Below are 19,430 nucleotides of genomic sequence, written 5' to 3'. Positions count from 1 at the left end.
TTTTTGCCAAGCATTAAGGATTGCCATGACATTGTACATTTCTTCTCTCTTAACATTTTCCAAGAGACAAGTGTGCAAGACCCCTGTTGGTGACTAGTGGCTACTCTGTTGATTGCCACTCTGTACAAAGAGGGGACCACTTATATTCAGGGCTTATCAGGGTTACACTTGAGAAGAGAATGCAGGTGTCATCCTGCCCAGTTGACAGAAGAAATTGAAGCTCAACAGATAAAATACTTTCTACGAAGAGCCAGGTATGACTCCAAAGTCTGCCTTCCTTTCCACCAAAGTACCTCACTGCACACAGTGCAGTTGTTGCCCAGCTACATTGTCTAAGGCACTGGGCTCCAAGACCACTTTGTAATTCTTACTCAGAAACTGGGTTGTTAGGGTGGTCCCTCATATCCCCCCACCCAGGCCACCAGGGTTTTTCAGCTGGGGATCTGCTACTGTATGATTCCACCATTCCTAGAGGACTCTTTTTCGGGGGGTGGGAAATTGAGGACAGCAAGAAGAGGAGACACCACAGTACCACCCCACTACTCAAGAAGATGCCCTCTGTGCAGATGCTTCCATGTGGTGGCTGGGGCTCACACCCTTTACACATAGTAAAGTATGTGCTGTAGCAGGTGAATTCTCAGCTTCTGGGAGACTCACCTCTTCCTTCCTCCTGCCCTCACTGAGACTTTGGCTCAGAGATTATGACATGTCACCCCAGCTAGCTACTGGCATGGTGACACTAAATTTAGGTTGCCCCCAAGGAGCAGAGCACTTAATGAAGGAGTTCATCAGTCAGAGGGAGAGGCTTGGAGCAAGCAGGGCAGCAGTGGGACAGGCAGCGGCGGGGGTGGGAGGGAGCACTGGCTGGGACCTCTGCCTTCTGTTTCCATGATGTCAGAGAGGCGGAACTAAGTCAGCCTCAAATGGAAGAAGGCGACAGCCCCTGCCCAGTATGCTTCTGCCTTGGAGTAAGAGAGAAGGTGAGAACCAAGACCTCACCACCAGGCAAAGCAGTGCCTGCATTGCGTTTCTTGGGTAGCTCTTGGCTCCTGCTGACTGGAGTTGAACTGCTCACTGCAATCCTGTCTATCATGTCTTAGCTGAGCCCCTACTCTGAGAGGAAATCAGGATCTGGAGGAGCAGAACCCTGGGGCTGACCTCATCTTCTTTGCACTGGGATACTTGGGGGATTGTGATCTAGAAGAGAAATCTTCCTTCCTGTTTTCTGCCACTGGAAGCAGTGTATGGACAGCTCGCCTGCATGCAGGAGGCCAGCTGTGCACACACACCTGTGACTTTGGCAGCACTCCTTCCTCAGCCGTCAGCTTCTCACGGGGAGGCTGGTCCAGGCTTGTTTTCTCGGGACCTCTTGCACCCTGGCACATCTGAGCTTCTCACCAACTCAGGCTTTCTGCCCTTGCCTCTTCAATAACGTGCTTGTGCCTCTCTCTCTCTCTCTTGTCCCACCAGAAAAAGATTTACAAATATAAGAAAGTTCTGAGCAACCCAAGCCGCTGGGAAGTTGTGTTAAAGGAGATCCGCACCCTGGTGGACATGGCCCTGACCTCACCACTACAGGATGACTCCATCAACCAGGCACCTTTGGAAATAGTCTCCAAACTGCTCTCAGAGGTAGGACACTCCTGCCTGGCTGTACCCCACACTTCTTTCTCCTTGCATGGTACCTGCCCCACTGCAAGCAGCAGAGGTTCAAATGTGTGTAAGCTCCCCCATTGTCAAGGGAGGTGGCCCCCAGGCTTCCAACAGAGCTGCAAGTTGTGTGTCTGTGTGTGGGGAGGGGGGGGGGTGCGTGTAGCTGGAATGAAAGGGACAGTTGACACCACTCTGCCATATCCCCAGATGCTAGCCCTGGTCTGGGCCTTTAAGCTAGGCTGGTGGTGGTGATGGCAGTTGATTTTAGACTATCATTCTATTGAGTAACTATATTAGTTCATTCCTGGTCATGCTCATTGGCAAAGCCCCCAACTGCCTGCCCTCCAACCCTCAGGTAGTCACTGCTGGCTCCTACCTGTCTCTACCCTCCCTTGCTCCGTCCACTCAGCTCTGGAAGTCCAGGCAGATGTGGCTTTCTGCCCCTATTTATACTACCCCACAGCATACAGCATATTCTTGGCCCTTAAACAATGTAAGGACCTCCATATTTGAAAGTCTGTAACTTTTGAATCCTTCAAACTTAACTCCTAAAACTTTACCAGTGACATAAACAGTCAATTAATGCATTTGTGTATGTTAAAAATATTGTATACCTTATTCCTACAGTGAATGGGGGGTGGTACTGGGGCTAGGGGCAGTAGTTTACCCAGTAGAGCATGTGCCTTGCCATATACAAAGCCTGGGTTCAAGTTCTGAATTGACACAGGAGTGTCATGGCCCCCAGGCTAGCTTTACAGATGGTGGAGCAGTGATATAGTATCTCTCCCTATCTATATGTCTCTTTCTCTTTCTAACTTCCGTAAAAAGGTTGGCTCAGGAACAGTGGACTAACACTTACACAAGCCTCAATACCGCACCCACACAAAAAAAGTTATAAAGAGAATCCTAAGAAACATTCATCAGAGCCAGGAGATGAATTCATCACTCAGTAAATCACATAGTCATCACGTGTGAAGACCTGGGTTCAAGCCCCCAGCCGTCACATGGGGGCACCACCACAGTAGAAAACTTGATGGGTGTCAGAGTAGTACTGTGGTGCCTCTTTGTGTGTCTCCCTCTATGTAAAAAGAATGACAGAGACACCTCTGGGAGTGGTAGTATCATGCAGGCATGGAGTCTCTGGCAAAAGAAAGAGAGATAATCCACCTATAGTTTCATACTGCATTAATTGATTCTGAAGCTTACAAGGTGATTGACTGGGTCTGTGTGTTCAATTCCATCTTGTTCAAGGGTCAGCTGTACTTTAACTCAAGCAGATTTTCTTTTTAAATTAGATTTCACAAGGAAGGCAAGTTTTTAGAATGTCTTTAAAAGCAACAGAAAACTAATAGCAGTTTGTGGTGGGCATTGCTTCATGCCCCTGTCTGAGGCCCTGACTCTGCATGTGCCGCGCCCTGTCCTGGGTGTGCGGATGCATGCAGCCAAGCTCAGTCCTCTTTGTGCTTCCGTTCTGGCAGGGGACAGAGAGCATGAACAGCAGACTTTGCCAGCTGGTTAGCTGTGCTGTTCTTCAGATGAGACGGGGAGGGCTGCTGTAGAAACAGCCTTCTTTCTGTTTACGCTGTTCCAGGGCTATTCTGAGCACTTTACAAACATTACTTCTCCCGTTCATTTACCTCCTGATCCCAAGCCTCAGACCTCCCCTACTTTGGGACGAAGAGCTTGTAAGTGACAAAATGGCCCTGAGAAAGAATGGTTTTCCACCAGCCCAGTACAGCAAGTGCCCCCAACATCTCAGAGTTGATTGTGGGAGTGCCCACTCAACATAGGGCTTGAGTGCTCCTTTAACACATAGCTGTTAATGTTTTCCCTTCGTTATGGCCTAGTGGAGAGATGGCTCCTGTATTGTGGACAAAGGACTCAGCATCTGTGGCCACCAAAGACTCTTTTTTTGAAAGATATTTGGTTGGGGTGGAGGTCTGGCAAGCTCCACATCAGCATGAGAGATGGAATAGTCGCTTGCCTTAATTGAGTACTGACTAGAGTTCATTGATCACAGTGATTTTGGGATTAGCACAAACAGGTCAAATCCTTGCTCTATTGCCTATTAACCTGTTCTCCTTGTGCCTGTGCACCTCTTACCTGTGCATCTAGTGCTTGTGCACTATTGTCTGCACTCTCAGGAACGTCTATACTCCTTTGAGTCTCAGGTCAATCAACTTTCAAGGAGAAAGTAGGAGAGCCATCATATGAAACAGGTGGTGTGTGTGTAGCAGAGCTGTGACAGTGTCTGAGGCACAGTGAGCTGATATCAGAAACAGAGAGGACCAGAGCCAGGCTTCCATCACCCCCTCCTCCCCTGGGCTGAAACATGACTGATGTTTAGTAATCTGCCATAAATGGGTGCTCAGACTCCACTAACCTCCACACAAAGGGAAAGACTTTGAAGCTAAAACATAGCTGGTGTGTGTGCCTGGATTCCAAGCCTGGCAGGTCAGCATTCACCTTGGTCAGGTGTCTCCATGAGGACCTGAGGGGCTCAGACATTGCCCATGGTCCCCACAGTAACCGAAGTACAAAACAGTAGCATATATGCTACCTTCCTTTCTCTGTTAATGGTATAGGTCCGGGAGGTGGCACATTGGCTAAAGCACTAGATTCTCTGTAAGTGGTATAAAAGTGACTGACACCCTCATGTTCCTTAAGCCTGTCTCAGTGGTGGAGCTTATATATATGGGGACTAATGTTTTACAGTCGACAGTAAATACAATAGTTTGTACATGCATAACATTTCTCAGTTTTCCCCTCAACAGTACAACCCCTGCTAGGTCCTCTGTCATCCTGTTCCAGGACCTGAACTCACCCCCCACCTCCCACCCGAGAGTCTTTTACCTTGGTGCAATACACTAACTCCAGTCCAAGTTCTACTTAGTGTTTTCTCTTCCTAGAGCTCCTTCTTGAACCCAGAAACAATCTTGACAAGGTTGCTATCCAGATGAGGGCCAGTTGGGAAATATGAACTGCCATCGATGAAAGCCCATGTCCACTGATACAGAAAAAACAGGATACACCACAAAATTAGGGGGGAAAGATGTTAGTGGCCAGTTTTTATTTTCCCATGATTTCACATTTATCATGTTTATCCCCTTTCTTCATTCTCTTACCCATAGAAACATATTAGTAAGGACCAATTGTGTAAGAAAATTCCAGATTGGTGGAGGGGGCACTAAAAATTAAGCAAATGAATATTTCATTTGAATACTGTGTTGTTTTTCCATGTTTATAACCCCAGTTTGGGCCTGGCCCCCACTGCAATAAAGAAAGCCTAGGTGCTTTGATATTATTATTATTATTGATTTAATAATGATCAACAAGACCATAGGATAAGAGGGGTACAATTCCACATAGTTCCCACCACCAGAGTTCCATATCCCATCCCCTCTATTGGAAGATTTTTCTATTCTTTATCCCTGTGGGAGTATGGACCCAGGGTCATTATGGGGTGCAGAAGGCGGGAGGTCTGGCTTCTGTAATTGCCTCTCCACTGGACATGGGCATTGGCAGGTCAATCCGTACTCTCAGCCTGTTTCTGCCTTTCCCTACTCGGGTAGGGCTCTGGAGAGGTGGGGTTCCAGGGTACCTTGGTTAGGTCATCTACCCAGGGAAGTCAGGTTGGCATCATGGTAGCATCTGCAACTTGGTGGCTATATGGAGAGGGAGAAAGACCAGAGCACAGCTCAGCTGTGGCCTGTGTTAGTGCTAGCAGTTGAGTCTAGGACCTCAGAAACTTGGGCATGAAAATCTTTGCATAACTATTATGTTGTCTCACCTACCCCCAAGCTCGCTCTCTCTCTCCCTCTCCCTCCCCCCCTCCGTCTCTCTGGTCTTTACCTTAAAAATCTCAGAGCAGTGAAACCCCAAGATAACTAAAACAGAAAACATTTTAATCAAGTTAAATCCATTTATCTTAATATTTTTTCATCTTAATTGCTAGGATTTAAACTGATTTAAAATATCTTGGTCCACTTGTGGAACACCAGTATTCCCTAGGGACTGAGTGAGAGCTAGTAAACTGACTTTCATGCTACTCCTAGAAGGTAGACCAGTGCAGAGTTGACTCAAAAATCTGATCCATTACCTGCTTACTACAGAATTGCTTTTTGACTTCCAAATGGCCTCTCTATGATAGGAGTTGAGCATGGGTTTCACACATTGTCTATGTCTGCTCTTACAACAAGCCTAAAGAGGACCCCTGTTTATAGAAGAAACTGAGCAGGGCCCTTAGTTTGAGTCCCCACAATATATGGGCGTGTCATGTTCAGCACTTCATTGATGGTAGAGTGGTACTAGGTCTGTCCTTTCTCTGTCTCTCTCTCTCCCATTCCCCTACCCCCTTCCCCATTAGTTTTAAAAACTGGGTAGGAAAGATAACTCACCTGGACAGTGCACCTGCTTTGCCATGCACATGACCCAAGTTCAAGCCCTGCCCTCGTTACACTGGGAGAAGCTTTAGTGCTGTGGTCTCTTTCCCTCTCTTCTGTTTCCCTCTATCTGAAAACATTGGTCTTGTGGTGGTACTGCCCCAGTAGGCCACCAGCATTATTGCACATGCAGGAGGTCCTGAGTTTGTTCCCTGACACCACATAAGAAAAACAGTCTCACCCATGTGAGTTATGACTGGTACAAGGCCACAAATCAAACTGACTTGCTCCTAAACCATGCTTTCCCACCTTCCCAAACTTGCTGTAGGGGCAGGGAGAGCGCAGTGTGTAGTGGGGTTTCTCAGCCATTTAACAAAGGGACAGCTACGCCTTATCTGAGATGCTAAAGGCACTTTTGAAATTATGTGGACCTTTGTGATATACATATTCCATTTTCTTAATGTTTCTCTGTTTCATTTTGTTTCCTCCTGCTTTCTCCATCAATCCTTTAGAACACAAACTTGACTACCCAGGAGCATGAAAACATTATTGTGGTAAGTCTTTAACCCTCCCTTTCTCCACTGCCCAGTTCTCCCACAATCCTTCCCCATCAGGAGTAATTCTAGAAGCAACAGTGTAATCCACCAGCACAGCGACCTTGTTCAGTCTACTCTTTTCCATCCTGCCTGACATGTCTTTGCACATATCAGAGCCCCAGTTGATTGGGGGTGGGGGTGGGGAATGCAGTTATCAGTCTCTGAAGTTTGTGCCCTCCTTCCCAAGTCTGTGAAGGCAGGAGATGGCAGAGACTGTATAATTTATTCAGAGGCATAACCCATTAGCTGAAAGGTAGATGTTCCCTTTCTTGCCCTGGGACATGTCTCCTGATTACCTACAAATAGAATCTGGATTGAATTTTCTCATACACAAAGTGAGATGCATGCTATTTTCCTGGGCCTCCAACTATGATATATGACAGGGTAAACTGTCTTCCTGGTGATTTTAAGCTATGAAATGTGCCTCTCACTAGAAAGAAAAGAAATATGTTGCACCTCCTGGGAGCCAAGCTGGGTGTTTGAATCCACGAGTAACTAAAACAGCCCCTGCTCTCAAGGAATTTACCATCTATTATAAGAAGACAGATGTGATTACTGCAAAAATAGAGGTGTATAACATAGAGGGCCAAGTGATAAACTCACTTGAGAAGACCACCAGAGAACTTACTAGATGCAGTGATGTCTGCACTGGACTTTGAGAGATCAATAGAAGTTTTCCAGGTGATAAAATAGGGCAAATGCATTCTAGAGAGAGGAAAAAAAGCATGCAAAGGCACAGAAATTTCAGATAATATGATGTATTCCAGAAATCCCAATGTAGTTGGAGTATAAAGTGTCAGGAAGCAGGAAGGCAGAAGTTGAAATCTTAGCAAGAGGCAGTACCTTGCATGCCCAGGAAAGGGCCCGACATATTCCCCTCCCCGGAAGTTCCACAACTGCAGGATCTGAAATACAGGCAACATCTTAGACACCATGTCCCAACTAGTTATTAAAGGAGGCAAACGCAGGCCTTCTAGCCAAGAGAGTAAAGGTGGCAGTTTCTGTGGAGCCCTGACCACAAGGTCCAGTGCATAATGGGTCTGTTAAAAATACAGAGGTTTGGCCATTGCTGCCCCTGACTCTCAGGTTGCCTACTCTTGCCAGAATAGAGGGAATGCCAACCTGGGCACCTCCAGTCACCCCACCACCACCACCTTTCTCTAGTGTACTGTAACAAAATCAATTCATTTCACAAACATTTGTGACACCTGTGTGGACAGAAACCTGATGGCCCCTGGTCTCTGCTCCACAGACCCTGAGCCTCTGTTGAAGGATTACTGGGTGGGGAGAACCTGGCAGCTCAGAAATATAGTCAAGGATTTGGACTTGTTGAGGGTGTGAAGGGGACTCAAAGGGTACACACTGCACCCAATCTGTTGAGAGAGGTGTTGAGAGGAGATGACAGAGCACCTCTTGGATGGAGAGTTAGGCACCAGGGCACGGTCCAGGCAGAGCCACCCCTGGGCAGAGACAGAGCAGTGAGGCCCAGCTAAGGGAGAAGCCAGAGGGAACTTCCGCCAGTGCTCAAGTAGGAGCTGGAGGCCTTCTCTCTTGCTGGAGATAATGCTGCTCTTGGCCCCACTGTGCTCCCTGGCCCTCTTTACTACCAAACAGTAAAGAGGGGAGGGCAAGGGCTTTGATCATATGACAAGCCTGGGAAGGGAATTTTGATCTGAGAAATCTAGGCTGCATTTATCCAGCTAATGTGGTCTGACCCCCTTAATTGGTCCAGGTTGAGCTTCCCCTACTCAGTGGGGAGGCCTAAGAGAAGAGAGGAACTTGATCTTAGGGTCTGATCCTCACCTTCCATTGCCTCCTTCTCTCCTCATGAGCACTCTCCACTGCCAGTGCGGTTGATTATGTGGGTCATGGCTATGAAGCCTTCCCTAGCCCCCCTGTACTCTAGCAGTTACACTATCTGATCTGACCTGTTGGCAGCTCATCTTCTCTCCATGAGACTTAGTGTTTCCTATGTACTTATTTTTCATAAGTATTTTCTCAAGTAACTCTAGTTGGTAGTATCCATAGGTAATTGTGGGCAGTTAGTAGCTGAGGTGTCACTGGCTGAACCCTGGACTTGGAGTCCAAACCCCAGCTATGGTCTCAGATGCGGGGGTGGGGGGGCTTCACGAGCGGTGGAGTGGTGCTGCAGTGTCTCTCCTCCCTTTGTCTCCTCTCGCTTTATATCTCTCTATAAAACAAAACAAAAACAGTCACCAGGAGTGGTGGAGTCATGGGGACACTGAGTGGTGAAGTGGTAGACTCATATGGGCATTGAGCCCCAGCAATAATCTTGATAGCAAAGAAAAACAAGAATAAAAAAAATTTTTTTTAAGCTGAAAGCAGGTATAAGTTCTAAGTTGAACAGACTTTGAGTGAGTAATGGGAGAGCTTTCCCTCTAATTTAGATGTATTTAAATCATCTTTAATTTTGCAATTATTTCATAAGAGTATTTTCATTGTAAAAAAAAAAAGCAAGAGAGGGAAAGATTTCAGCTTATTTCAGTGTCTTTTTTTTAGCCCTGGGTCTAATCTGTTCTGTGCTGAGGGGGACAAGAGAGCATGCTTTCTGTGATTGGTCCACCAGACCTCCCCCCCATAAGTTCATACCCTTCTTGGGCACAGCTGACACTTGTCCCTTGTCTTCCAGGCAATCGCTCCTTTGCTGGAAAACAACCATCCACCACCAGATCTCTGTGAATTCTTCTGCAAGGTATGGTATTGCCTGTGTGGGCTGCTTGCCTCACCAGACTGCTACAAGTGTGCATGGGGGTGGGCCTGCACATTTGGCCAAGGACCCTGGCCCCATCCACTGGGATTGGTGCCCTTGACACAGCTGAGTCAGGGACAGCCCCTCTCTGCCACTCAGATATCAACCAGGCCCAGGGTCCAGATGCCAGTGAGGGCTGGGGAGAGTATCCAGCTTTTCCTTAGAACATCTTCATGCCTGTCTGGGGAGAGGCCAGCAGCAGATTTTCTGGGCTCCTGACGTCAGAGTCAGTTATTATTAGCTGAGGTGCCTCTGAGCACCGGCTGGCCCACAGTGGGGGTGCGGCTGCCGGGCTTTCCCTGAGCAGAACAGAGTAGGCAAGGGTGCCAGGTTAGCTGGGAGGGGCTGGGAGTAGGACTTTGTGCCCAAGCATGCTATGCCAGCCTCAGCATGTGGCGTATAGGGAACATGCCCGGGGCATATGGAGACCGGGCTTCCCTTGCTCTTAGCACTCCTCAGCCTGGGGCTGCCCAGCCTGTCTTGTTCTTTGCCACACCATCTTTCTGTGTCATGCTTTGCTGTCCTTGGAAAGACCCAATACCTGAGTTTTCAGCTTCCCCAATGCTTCCAGGTCTCACTATGCTGATTCTGCCCTTGGTCTCCCTCCCTGGCTCCTGGAGGGATGGGGCTGGGGCCCCTCCTCCTTCTGCAGACACTCTTGGGCTGGGTGATTTCTTTCAGATCTCAGTTTCTAAGTTATTATTCTACAATGGACCTGAGGGTTTTTGGTGGTACAGTTTGGAAAGCAGGAAGCTAGAGGGGAGCATCCTTTCAGGCACTACTTTATAGAAACCCACGCTGACTCCAAAACTGCACTGTGCTGTGGAAGGAGGGGTCTCAGCTGCTGGGGCAGTGAGCTTCAGGCTGCCTTTTCTCTGGAGGGCTTGAGGGCCCCAGCCTCAGAGCCTCATCCATAGGCAGCCAGAGGAGAGCTGGGTGGAAACAAAGTCTCGGCCACCAGGATGGCCCAGTGGGCTATTCTCTGGCACAGCCAGGCAGGCTCTCCTCCCAGACTTTGAAGTTGATTTAGCTTGGCTGTTCTGGGAAAGTTTTGGTTTCTGCTATTACAGACCTCATGTACTTATCTATCAGTAGGCTCTCAGCACTACCAGGTCCAGGCAGGCCCAGATGTGGGTTCTTTTCTACCCCACACCACACTGGTGAAACAAAACACATCTGAGAGCTGAACTTGCCTGCAGCCTGCTGCTTGCTTATCCAAGCCAGCAATTAGAAGTAATAGAACTTCCAAGACTCTGGTGTCAGAGCAATTAACACCTAATCTCCCTGCATCCATCATTCAGGAGTCCCTCCTTTGTGAAACTGAGGTCTCTGAACCCCAATCTTTCAGACACCCCACCAGGTTCAATATGGGTCTTATCAGGCAGACTCTTCTTGTCTTATGCACCATCTGAAACCATCTCATATTTTAACATCAAAACAAGAAGCAAGCAAAAGGTTGTACCCCATTAACTTTCTTTCACAAAAAAAAAAAAAAAAAATGGGAAAGCTGTGCAACAAGGGAAGCTCATACCCAATTGCTCAGGCTGACCAGGCCCTCCTCTCCCTCCAGCACTGCAGAGAGAGACCGCGGTCCATGGTGGTCATTGAAGTGTTCACCCCAGTGGTCCAGAGAATCCTCAAGCATAACATGGTGAGTCCCCCTGCCCAGCCTTTCACTTTTCCAAACACTTGGGGAATGGAGTTGGGATTCTATGCACATTCTTGAATAGCTGGTCCTTCTTGACTCTCTATCCCTCTCATTCTTTTTTTTTTTTTTAATTTTTTAAAAAAATATTTTATTTTATTTATTTATTCCCTTTTGTTGCCCTTGTTGTCTTATTGTTGTAGTTATTATTGTTGTTGTCGTCGTTGTTGGATAGGACAGAGAGAAATGGAGAGAGGAGGGGAAGACAGAGGGGGAGAGAAAGACACCTGCAGACCTGCTTCACCGCCTGTGAAGCGACTCCCCTGCAGGTGGGGAGCTGGGGTTCAAACCGGGATCCTTATGCCGGTCCTTGTGCTTTGTGTCACCTGCGCTTAACCCGCTGCGCTACAGCCCGACTCCCCTCTCTCATTCTTTTTTAAAGACATATTTTTTTTTTATGTTATGAGGGTGGAAAGAGTGAGAGATCAGAGCACCACTGCATCATATGCAGTGAGGGGTTTGAACCCAGGGTCTTACACATGCATGGTCTGAGCTCTGCTCACTGAGTTTTGTCTGTCTTTTCCGTTAAGGCAGCAAATGGAATATTTTCACAGTAGGCAAGAATAACAAAAATCTTGTGAACAGGGGAGAAATCCTATTGCGACAGTGATAATATGTGTCTATAGACACTGATCTTTGAAGAGGGGAGTCTGACTCCTTACTCCCTAGGTGGGGAATCCCCTGGTGAAGTCCCCTCAGAGTGCACAGTACAGAAAGGGGACCATCACCTCACCAGGTGATCAGGGTCACATCAGCAGTGACAGATAAATCTTGGTGGTGGTATGTGCCTTGATAAAGGGTTAGGAAGAGGGAACCTCACCTCTGGGTTCTGTTCCCTCTTAAACCCACAGCTCAGTGTAATGGGAAGGGGGGTTAGAAATCAGACTAGCGGAAGTCGGGCTGTAGCGCAGCGGGTTAAGCGCAGGTGGCGCAAAGCACAAGGACCGGCATAAGGATCCCGGTTCGAACCCCAGCTCCCCACCTGCAGGGGAGTCGCTTTACAGGCAGTGAAGCAGGTCTGTAGGTGTCTATCTTTCTCTCCTCCTCTCTGTCTTCCCCTCCTCTCTCCATTTCTCTCTGTCCTATCCAACAACGACAACAACAATAATAACTACAACAATAAAACAAGGGCAACAAAAGGGAATAAATAAATAAAATAAATATTTAAAAAAAAAATCAGACTAGCCTCAATGCAGGGACAGGCTGCAAAATTCCTGCCCAGTTTCTTCAAAAGTACAGGTCAGATAGTAGAGCCTATACCATATGCAAGAACCTGAGTTCAAGCCCCAGCCACCACATGAGAGAACTATGCAAAGGGAAATTTTCACAAGCAGTAGAGTGGTGCTGTCTTCTCCTGCACTTTTTCTTTCCCTCTCTGTCACTCTATCTGGAAAAAAAAATACATAAAGAGTTCACTAGGAGTAGAATAATCTTGCAGACTTGAAGTCCCAGCAAAACCCTGGTGATGTTACTCAGGAAGTAGTAGAGTGGATAGAGCACTGGACTCTCAAAAATGAGGTCTTGAGTTTGATCCCTGGCATCCATGAACCAGAATGATGCTCTGGTTCTCTTTCTCATTAATTAATTAATCTTTGGAAAAAAAAACAGGGGGGCGGTCAGGTGATGGCGCAGTGGGTTAAGCGCATGTGGCGCAAAGCGCAAGGACCGGCATAAGGATCCCGGTTCGAGCCCCCGGCTCTCCACCTGCAGGGGAGTCGCTTCATAGGTGGTGAAGCAGGTCTGCAGGTGTCTATCTTTCTCTCCCCCTCTCTGTCTTGCCCTCCTCTCTCCATTTCTCTCTGTCCTATCCAACACTGAACAACATCAACAATGGCAATAATAATAACCACAACGAGGCTACAACAAGGGCAACAAAAGGGGGGAGAAATGGCCTCCAGGAGCGGTGGATTCATGGTGCAGGCACCAAGCCCAGCAGTAACCCTGGAAGAAAAAAAAAAAAAAACGGGGGGCAGGCGGTGGTGTACCAGGTTGAGTACACAGGTTACAGTGTGACATGGGCTCATGTCCTTGATACTCACTAACAGGATGGAGGCTTCACGAGTGATAAAAACAGAGCTACAGGTGTGTCCCTTTTCCCATCTCTGTGTTCCTGTTGTTTTCTCTTTGTCTCTATCCAATAATAATTAACTTTTTGAAACCAGGTTACAAAAGAAGCGCAGGTTTTCAGGAAGCTGAGCAATAGCTCACTGAGTAGAGTGTATACCTTACCATGCATGTAGCCCTGGGCTTGCACCCCAGCACCATGCTCCATGGATGGTGGGGCAGTCCTTTGGTATCCCTCTTTTCTCTGTGCTTTTCTCTCCCTCTCTCACCCCTCCTCAAAACATATAGAATAAAAATTAGGTTAGGACACCTTGCAATAATATTATGCAAGCACCACATTTTAAAAAATTGGGTTCACCTGAGTTGGGGGATAGGAAGAGGAACAGGTAAGACAACCAAGCACCCACTGCTGTCTTGTGATCTCCTTGTCACCACACTGACTTGCCCTCAGGGCTATTTCAGATATACTACATGGAGTTAGAAACCCAGAAGCCATAAGTAGAGTCTCTGACTCTTCCATGTGTTGTTGGAGGTCTGGCATGACATCTGTGGGCCCTTGGTGACCTTGCAGAAGGGAGGTTCCTTTACTAAACCCCTCTGTGGGGCACTGACCCCACCAACCAAAGGACTGAGTTGGGCCATGCTAATGGGTTGGCTTCAGGTGCCAACAGCACTGCTATGCAGGGTGTTCTGTCTCCACAGGCGACCAATAAAGAATGTGAGCTTAGGTGTGGGGAAGCCTGGTAATTATTAAAGTTAAAGAGATCACAGCATCAAAGCTTCCTTCAATGCAGTGAGGGCTGGGCTCAAACCCAAGTCGTACACATGGCAGAGTAACACAGTATCCAAGTGACCTACTTGTCGGGCCAAGTCTTTGAAGTAGGAAACACTTATGCTTTCTAGAAAGAAGAGACTGTTAAGTCTCCCCATTGCCTTCTCTGCAGCATGTTCCAAGCCCCTGCCTTTCTTTCTCTCTACAGGACTTTGGGAAGTGCCCACGACTGAGGCTGTTTACTCAGGAGTACATCCTCGCTTTGAATGAGCTCAATGCAGGGATGGAAGTGGTGAAGAAGTTCATTCAGAGGTGGGTCTCCCTGACAGCTCTGCATGATGTCCACAAGCCCCAAGTCTCTCACCTTCTACAAAGTCTCTGCTGGATGCTTCCTCCCTACCATGTCTGAGGCATGAGGCATACACTTGCTGTGTTACATTGAGCCCATCACTACACCTCTCTGATCCTGCTCCCTCTGCTGTCAGTGAGAATGGGGGCAGAGAGGATGATGTGATTAAATAAGAGGTGTATGAAATTAAATTAAATTAAATTAAATAGGTATATGAAAGCACAGTCCCCAGTGCTCAGTCATCAAGCATTCAGCCCTCAATAATGAGTATTTTCACGGGCCCCACACCTGTGGGCTGTGAGTGCCAGGGTGATGACATCCAAGAGTTACCACCAGGACTTGAACAGCCTTCTCCTGAACTTGGCTAAGAGGAACCTAGAGAAGCTGAATCCTACTTCTGCTTGGACAAGACCTGGTTTTGCCTTTACTTTATTATTTTTTTTCCATTTTCTCCCAGTACCTCAGTTTCCCCTTCTGTAAATGAGGAGTCTGGGGTAGGGCTAGTGGGAGCAGGGGATTCTGCAAAGGACTTGTGCCCATATGTTAAATGCTGAGAACAGTTGGTATGGGATGGAACATGAGCCATTGTTGTATCACTCTTCTCAATTTTTAAGAAAATCTAAGTGATTCTTTTAAGCTGATTCTCAAGATTCATTTTTTCCTAAATAGAGTCAGCTGCAACTCAGAAGCATTTTCAGCCCAAATGATGTGTCCAGCTGGAGTTCTGGTGATTTTCAGGTCCTTTTAAAGTACCTAGGCACTTTTTTGCAAACTGTTCAATGTAAGCCTCTCTTAGCCCCAGTTGCCATAGGCTATTATAGGGGGTGGTCTTAGTCCCATGTTACAGATTAGAAAACTGAGGCACAGGGAACCATGGCTATGACAATAGCTGGCATATATCAAGGACTTAGCTCAGGGCAATCAAACTTTTCTTTCAAAGTAGGGTCCTTTTGAGACAAAGGTGAGTTTGCAGATAATTCTGAGCCAGGAAGCGTAATTGTGACTGTGCCAGGACATGAGTTAGAAAGTTAGGTCTTATTTTACACTGTGGAGGAGGAGGCCATTGTCCTCATTTTACAGGTCAGGAACCTGTGTGGAGGATCTTAGTCATGTGCCAAGACCCCTGAGCTGGATCTGGAACTAGGAGCCCTGGATCTGGAGTCCACAGCCTGAGCTCTACTGCCCACACAGATCAGAAGCAGAGCCACATCTGATATTGCCAGCTCCCAGCAAAGAGCAACTCCCAACCACCACCACCCTGACCCCCCCACACACACACACACACTCTTTCTCACGACATCTGACCAGCACCCTGGCCTCCCGTTCGCCCTGCACCTACTCACCCTGCCCTCTGCTCTCTTCCAGCATGCATGGCCCCACAGGGCATTGCCCCCACCCCCGGGTCCTGCCCAACCTGGTGGCTGTGTGCCTGGCTGCCATCTACTCCTGCTATGAAGAGTTCATCAACAGGTCAGTCACGTCACTACCCGGCACAGGAAAGAAGGGGCAGCAGTGAGGGGCAAGTTCCTGGGGATGCTGCCTTCCACTGGGCTTCCTGCCAGAAAGATGTGGCAATACCCCTAGGGCCAGAGCAGGAGGAAACCCTCCTGGTCATTTCCAGGTACCTGTCCTATACCCTGTAGCATGTTACCTTCAAGACAGAAAAGAAGAGGTGGGTCACAGGGAAGTGCCTACAGAACCACCCAAGACTTCCATCTGTGGTCAGCCTTGCACACTAGCTCTGGCACTTCCAGTGCAAGCTACTCTAGGAAGTGGGAAGCACACTAGGAGTGTCACACACATTCCCCTGAGCCTCTGAGTCATCTCCATCACTTTGAACACACTCTGTCACCTGAGCTGTGGCTCATAAGGACCTAGGGGACAGAAGTAGGAAATGTCACAGCCACATCTGAGGCTTTCCCCTTCCGTCTCCAAAGCCCTGAACAGGCGTCCAGGAGCAGGGCTTCCCTGACTTAGAAGCAGGAAGCTGAGGATGAAGACACTAGGTGGTTTTGTTTTGTTTTGTTTTGCTTTGCTTTGCTTTGCTTTGCTTTGCTTTGCTTTGCTTTGCTTTGCTTTGTGTGGAACTATGGCCTCTCACAAACATGATTTCCCTTCTCCAGGCCACTTTTTTCATTCAGAGAGAGAACTAGGGCAGAGGATACCACAGCACCAAAGCTTACTCCTTTGCCATAGCACCTCCCATGTGGTACAGGTGCCAGGTTTGAACTTGGGTTGTGTATAAGACAATGCAGGTGCCATACCAGGTGTACTTACTATCTCTCACACCTGACACTGGAAGTCTTGGAGGAAGCCAGAGGTAATTAACATGGTCCACAGGAGGATTCTCAACCCTGGCTATGAACCAGCTGCCCTATGATGCTGCATATATTCATCAAAAGACAATGTTTATGGGGGGGTGGTTGAACTGGTAGAATGCACACTTGACCATACTTGAGGACCTAGGTTCAAGGCCTCAGTCATCACAGGGGGAAGCTTCATGAGTGGTGATGTGGTGTCTCTCCTTTTCTGTCTCTCAACCTCTTTTTGTCTGTGACACCATTACTGCTTATAGCCCAAACTGTAATCTACTTTAATTCCAATGTGCAATAATACAATACTAAATAGTTTGTGATCTATTCACAGTGAACAATCCAACAAGCATGAAGAGTGAATGAGTGGGCTGAGTGGTAGTGCACCTGGTAGAGCTATGTGTTACAATATTCAAGGACCCAAGTTCAAACCCTTATCCCCCACCTATAGAGGGAAACTTCACGAGTGGTGAAGCAGTGCTGCAGATATCTCTCCTTCTCTATTCCTTCCCTCTTGGTTTCTGTCAATATCAGATATTTATTCTTGGGTAGAGACAGAGAGAAATTGAAATGGGAGGGGAAGATAGAGATGGAGAGACAGAGAGACATCTGCAGACCTGCTTCACCATATGTGAAGCTTTCTACCCCTGCAAGTGGGAATCAGGGGCTTGCACCTGGCTCCTTGTGCACTGTAATGTGTGCACTCAACCAGGTACACCACCACCTGGTCTCTATCGAATAAATAAGCAAAATAATTTTTTAAAGATTGAAAAAAATGAATTAGGTGGGAGTCGCGTGTTAGCACAGAGGATTAAGTGCAAAGCGGAGGACCGGCATAAGGATCCAGGTTCAAGCTCCCAGCTCCCCACCTGCAGGGGAGTCATTTTCACAGGCAGTGAAGCAGGTCTGCAGGTGTCTATCTTTCCCCCCGTCTGTCTCCCCCCTCTCCATTTCTCTCCATCCTATCCAACAACGTCGACATGAATAACAACAACAACAATAACTGCAAGAACAATAAAAACAAGGGCAACAAAAAGGAAATAAATATTTTTTTTAAATGAATGAAGTAATGTAGTAAGCAGATCTGGAATGAAGGTGACATTAGGTGAAAAGATCCAGGCCAAGAGAAACAGAGAATGGGTTTCTTTTTCCATGAGATTCAAGATGAGATAGTCTGTAGTAACAAGAGATCAGAGGGGTGGCCACCTTGGAATGGACAAGTATGCAAGAAGCTCTGGGTTCCTCAAAATGTTTCTTTATCTAGGTCAGTGGTTCTTGGGGGGGAGGGCAATTTTGCCCCCCCCCCCAGGAGTATTTGACAAGTTAGTGGACATTTTAGATTAACAACTTGCAGTGGTTAGGAGTCTGGAAGACTACTGAATCTGCTACTGTGTGCAGACGGGCCGCTACAGAGAGTGGCCTGGCCCCAGATGTCAGAAGCACTAGGGTTGAGATGTCCTGCTCGAGGTCTGCTTCAGGGTTGAGAGGGGGGAGTTATGACACAGAGGTGTGTGTGGGAAATCCCTGCAGCTCAGCATCTAAGCTTTGAGTACTTGATTGTGCTAACTCTAGTCAGAGCCAGCTTCCCAATTCCTTGGTCAGTGATATTTCAGTAGGTCTGTGGTAAGAGTATTTGCACCAAGGAAATTGGCAGCCATCCTACAAAAACAAAAAAACGCCCGCCCTCTTTTCTGGAAATCTGGTTGTTAAGACATTATTCTAGCATCATTCTGCAGATTTTCGTTGAATAATAAAAGAAGAGATGTGTCTGGGCCCCATCCATTGCAATCCTGGAGTCATTTGGGGGTTGGTTTATGTTCTTTTCCATAATCTCCAGGGGCATGGAAGATAGCTTGGCTGGTAGAAATACACTTTACTGTGCATGGAGACCTACGTTTGAGCCACCAGCCACCATATGGGAGCACATCACACAGAGGGGAAGCTTCATGAGAAGTGGAGCAGTGCTATGGTGTCTAACCCATATCTCTTAATCTGTTTCTGTCTCTCACTCTAAAGAAGAAAGTAATAGTCCTCAAGGAACTATGGAATCATGCAGGGGTAAAACTCCAATGAAAAACTCTGGCAGAAAAAACAAAAGAAAAAAATATTCTGGACAAAATAAGGGAGGTGAGATGGGCTATCCCACAGCTGGTACTTGCAGGGCTCTTTCAGCCAGGTGACATTTATGGGTAGATCCTGTTGTCAGTAAGGCCAGTAGTAGGAGGCCATTGCAGGGTGGAAAGTGAAGGAGATGGGGGTGGGAGGCCCAGGCAGTGGCATACCTGGTTGAGCGCACATATTACTATGAGCAAGGACCTGGGTTCAAGCCTCTGGTCCCCAGCTGGAAGGAAGAAAACCTCACAAGTGGTAAAGCAATGCTGTGGGTGTGTCTCTCCCTCTTTCCACCTTCTTGATTTCTCTATATTTCTATCCATTAATTAATTGATCTTAAAAAGTAAAGGAGATGAAGTGTGTCTGGAGCACAGAGACAGGATGAGTCTCAAAAGAGAGTTGGAGGGGGCCAGGCAGCAGTGCACACAGTTAAGTGCACATAATACTATGTGGGAGGACCCACACAAGGACCTGAGTTCAAGCCCCCACTCCCCACCTCCAGTGGGGATGCTTCATGAGTGGTGAAGCAGGCCTGCAGGTGTCTTCTGTCCCTTTCTCCATCTATCTCCTGCTCCCCTCTCAATTTCTCTGTCCTATCAAGTGAAAAATAAGAGAGAGAGAGAGAGAAAGAGAGAGAGAAAAGATGGCTAGACTATGCAGAAACAAGTAGAGCTTGAAGCTTCTCTTTCTGTTCTGAGCACTGTGGAATCATTGG

The 19,430-nt window shown here is 47.5% G+C and overlaps 1 protein-coding gene across 2 annotated transcripts in view; it reads left to right on the top strand.

Annotated features, from left to right (window-relative positions):
• Positions 1 to 19,430, top strand: part of CMIP (c-Maf inducing protein) — a 226,406-nt gene that overhangs the window by 181,506 nt on the left and 25,470 nt on the right. For both annotated transcript variants that reach the window (XM_060185115.1, XM_007516621.3), the window contains exons 4-9: positions 1,471 to 1,632; positions 6,548 to 6,589; positions 9,282 to 9,344; positions 10,972 to 11,052; positions 14,151 to 14,254; positions 15,657 to 15,761. In XM_060185115.1, the coding sequence (XP_060041098.1) occupies positions 1,471 to 1,632; positions 6,548 to 6,589; positions 9,282 to 9,344; positions 10,972 to 11,052; positions 14,151 to 14,254; positions 15,657 to 15,761 (557 nt within the window). The remainder of the gene's footprint in view (positions 1 to 1,470; positions 1,633 to 6,547; positions 6,590 to 9,281; positions 9,345 to 10,971; positions 11,053 to 14,150; positions 14,255 to 15,656; positions 15,762 to 19,430) is intronic.

This window comes from Erinaceus europaeus, chromosome 2, assembly GCF_950295315.1.
Source record: "Erinaceus europaeus chromosome 2, mEriEur2.1, whole genome shotgun sequence".
Taxonomy (NCBI): domain Eukaryota; kingdom Metazoa; phylum Chordata; class Mammalia; order Eulipotyphla; family Erinaceidae; genus Erinaceus; species Erinaceus europaeus.
The sequence above is the reverse complement of the archived record's forward strand: the minus strand, read 5'-3'. Positions and strand labels throughout refer to the sequence as shown.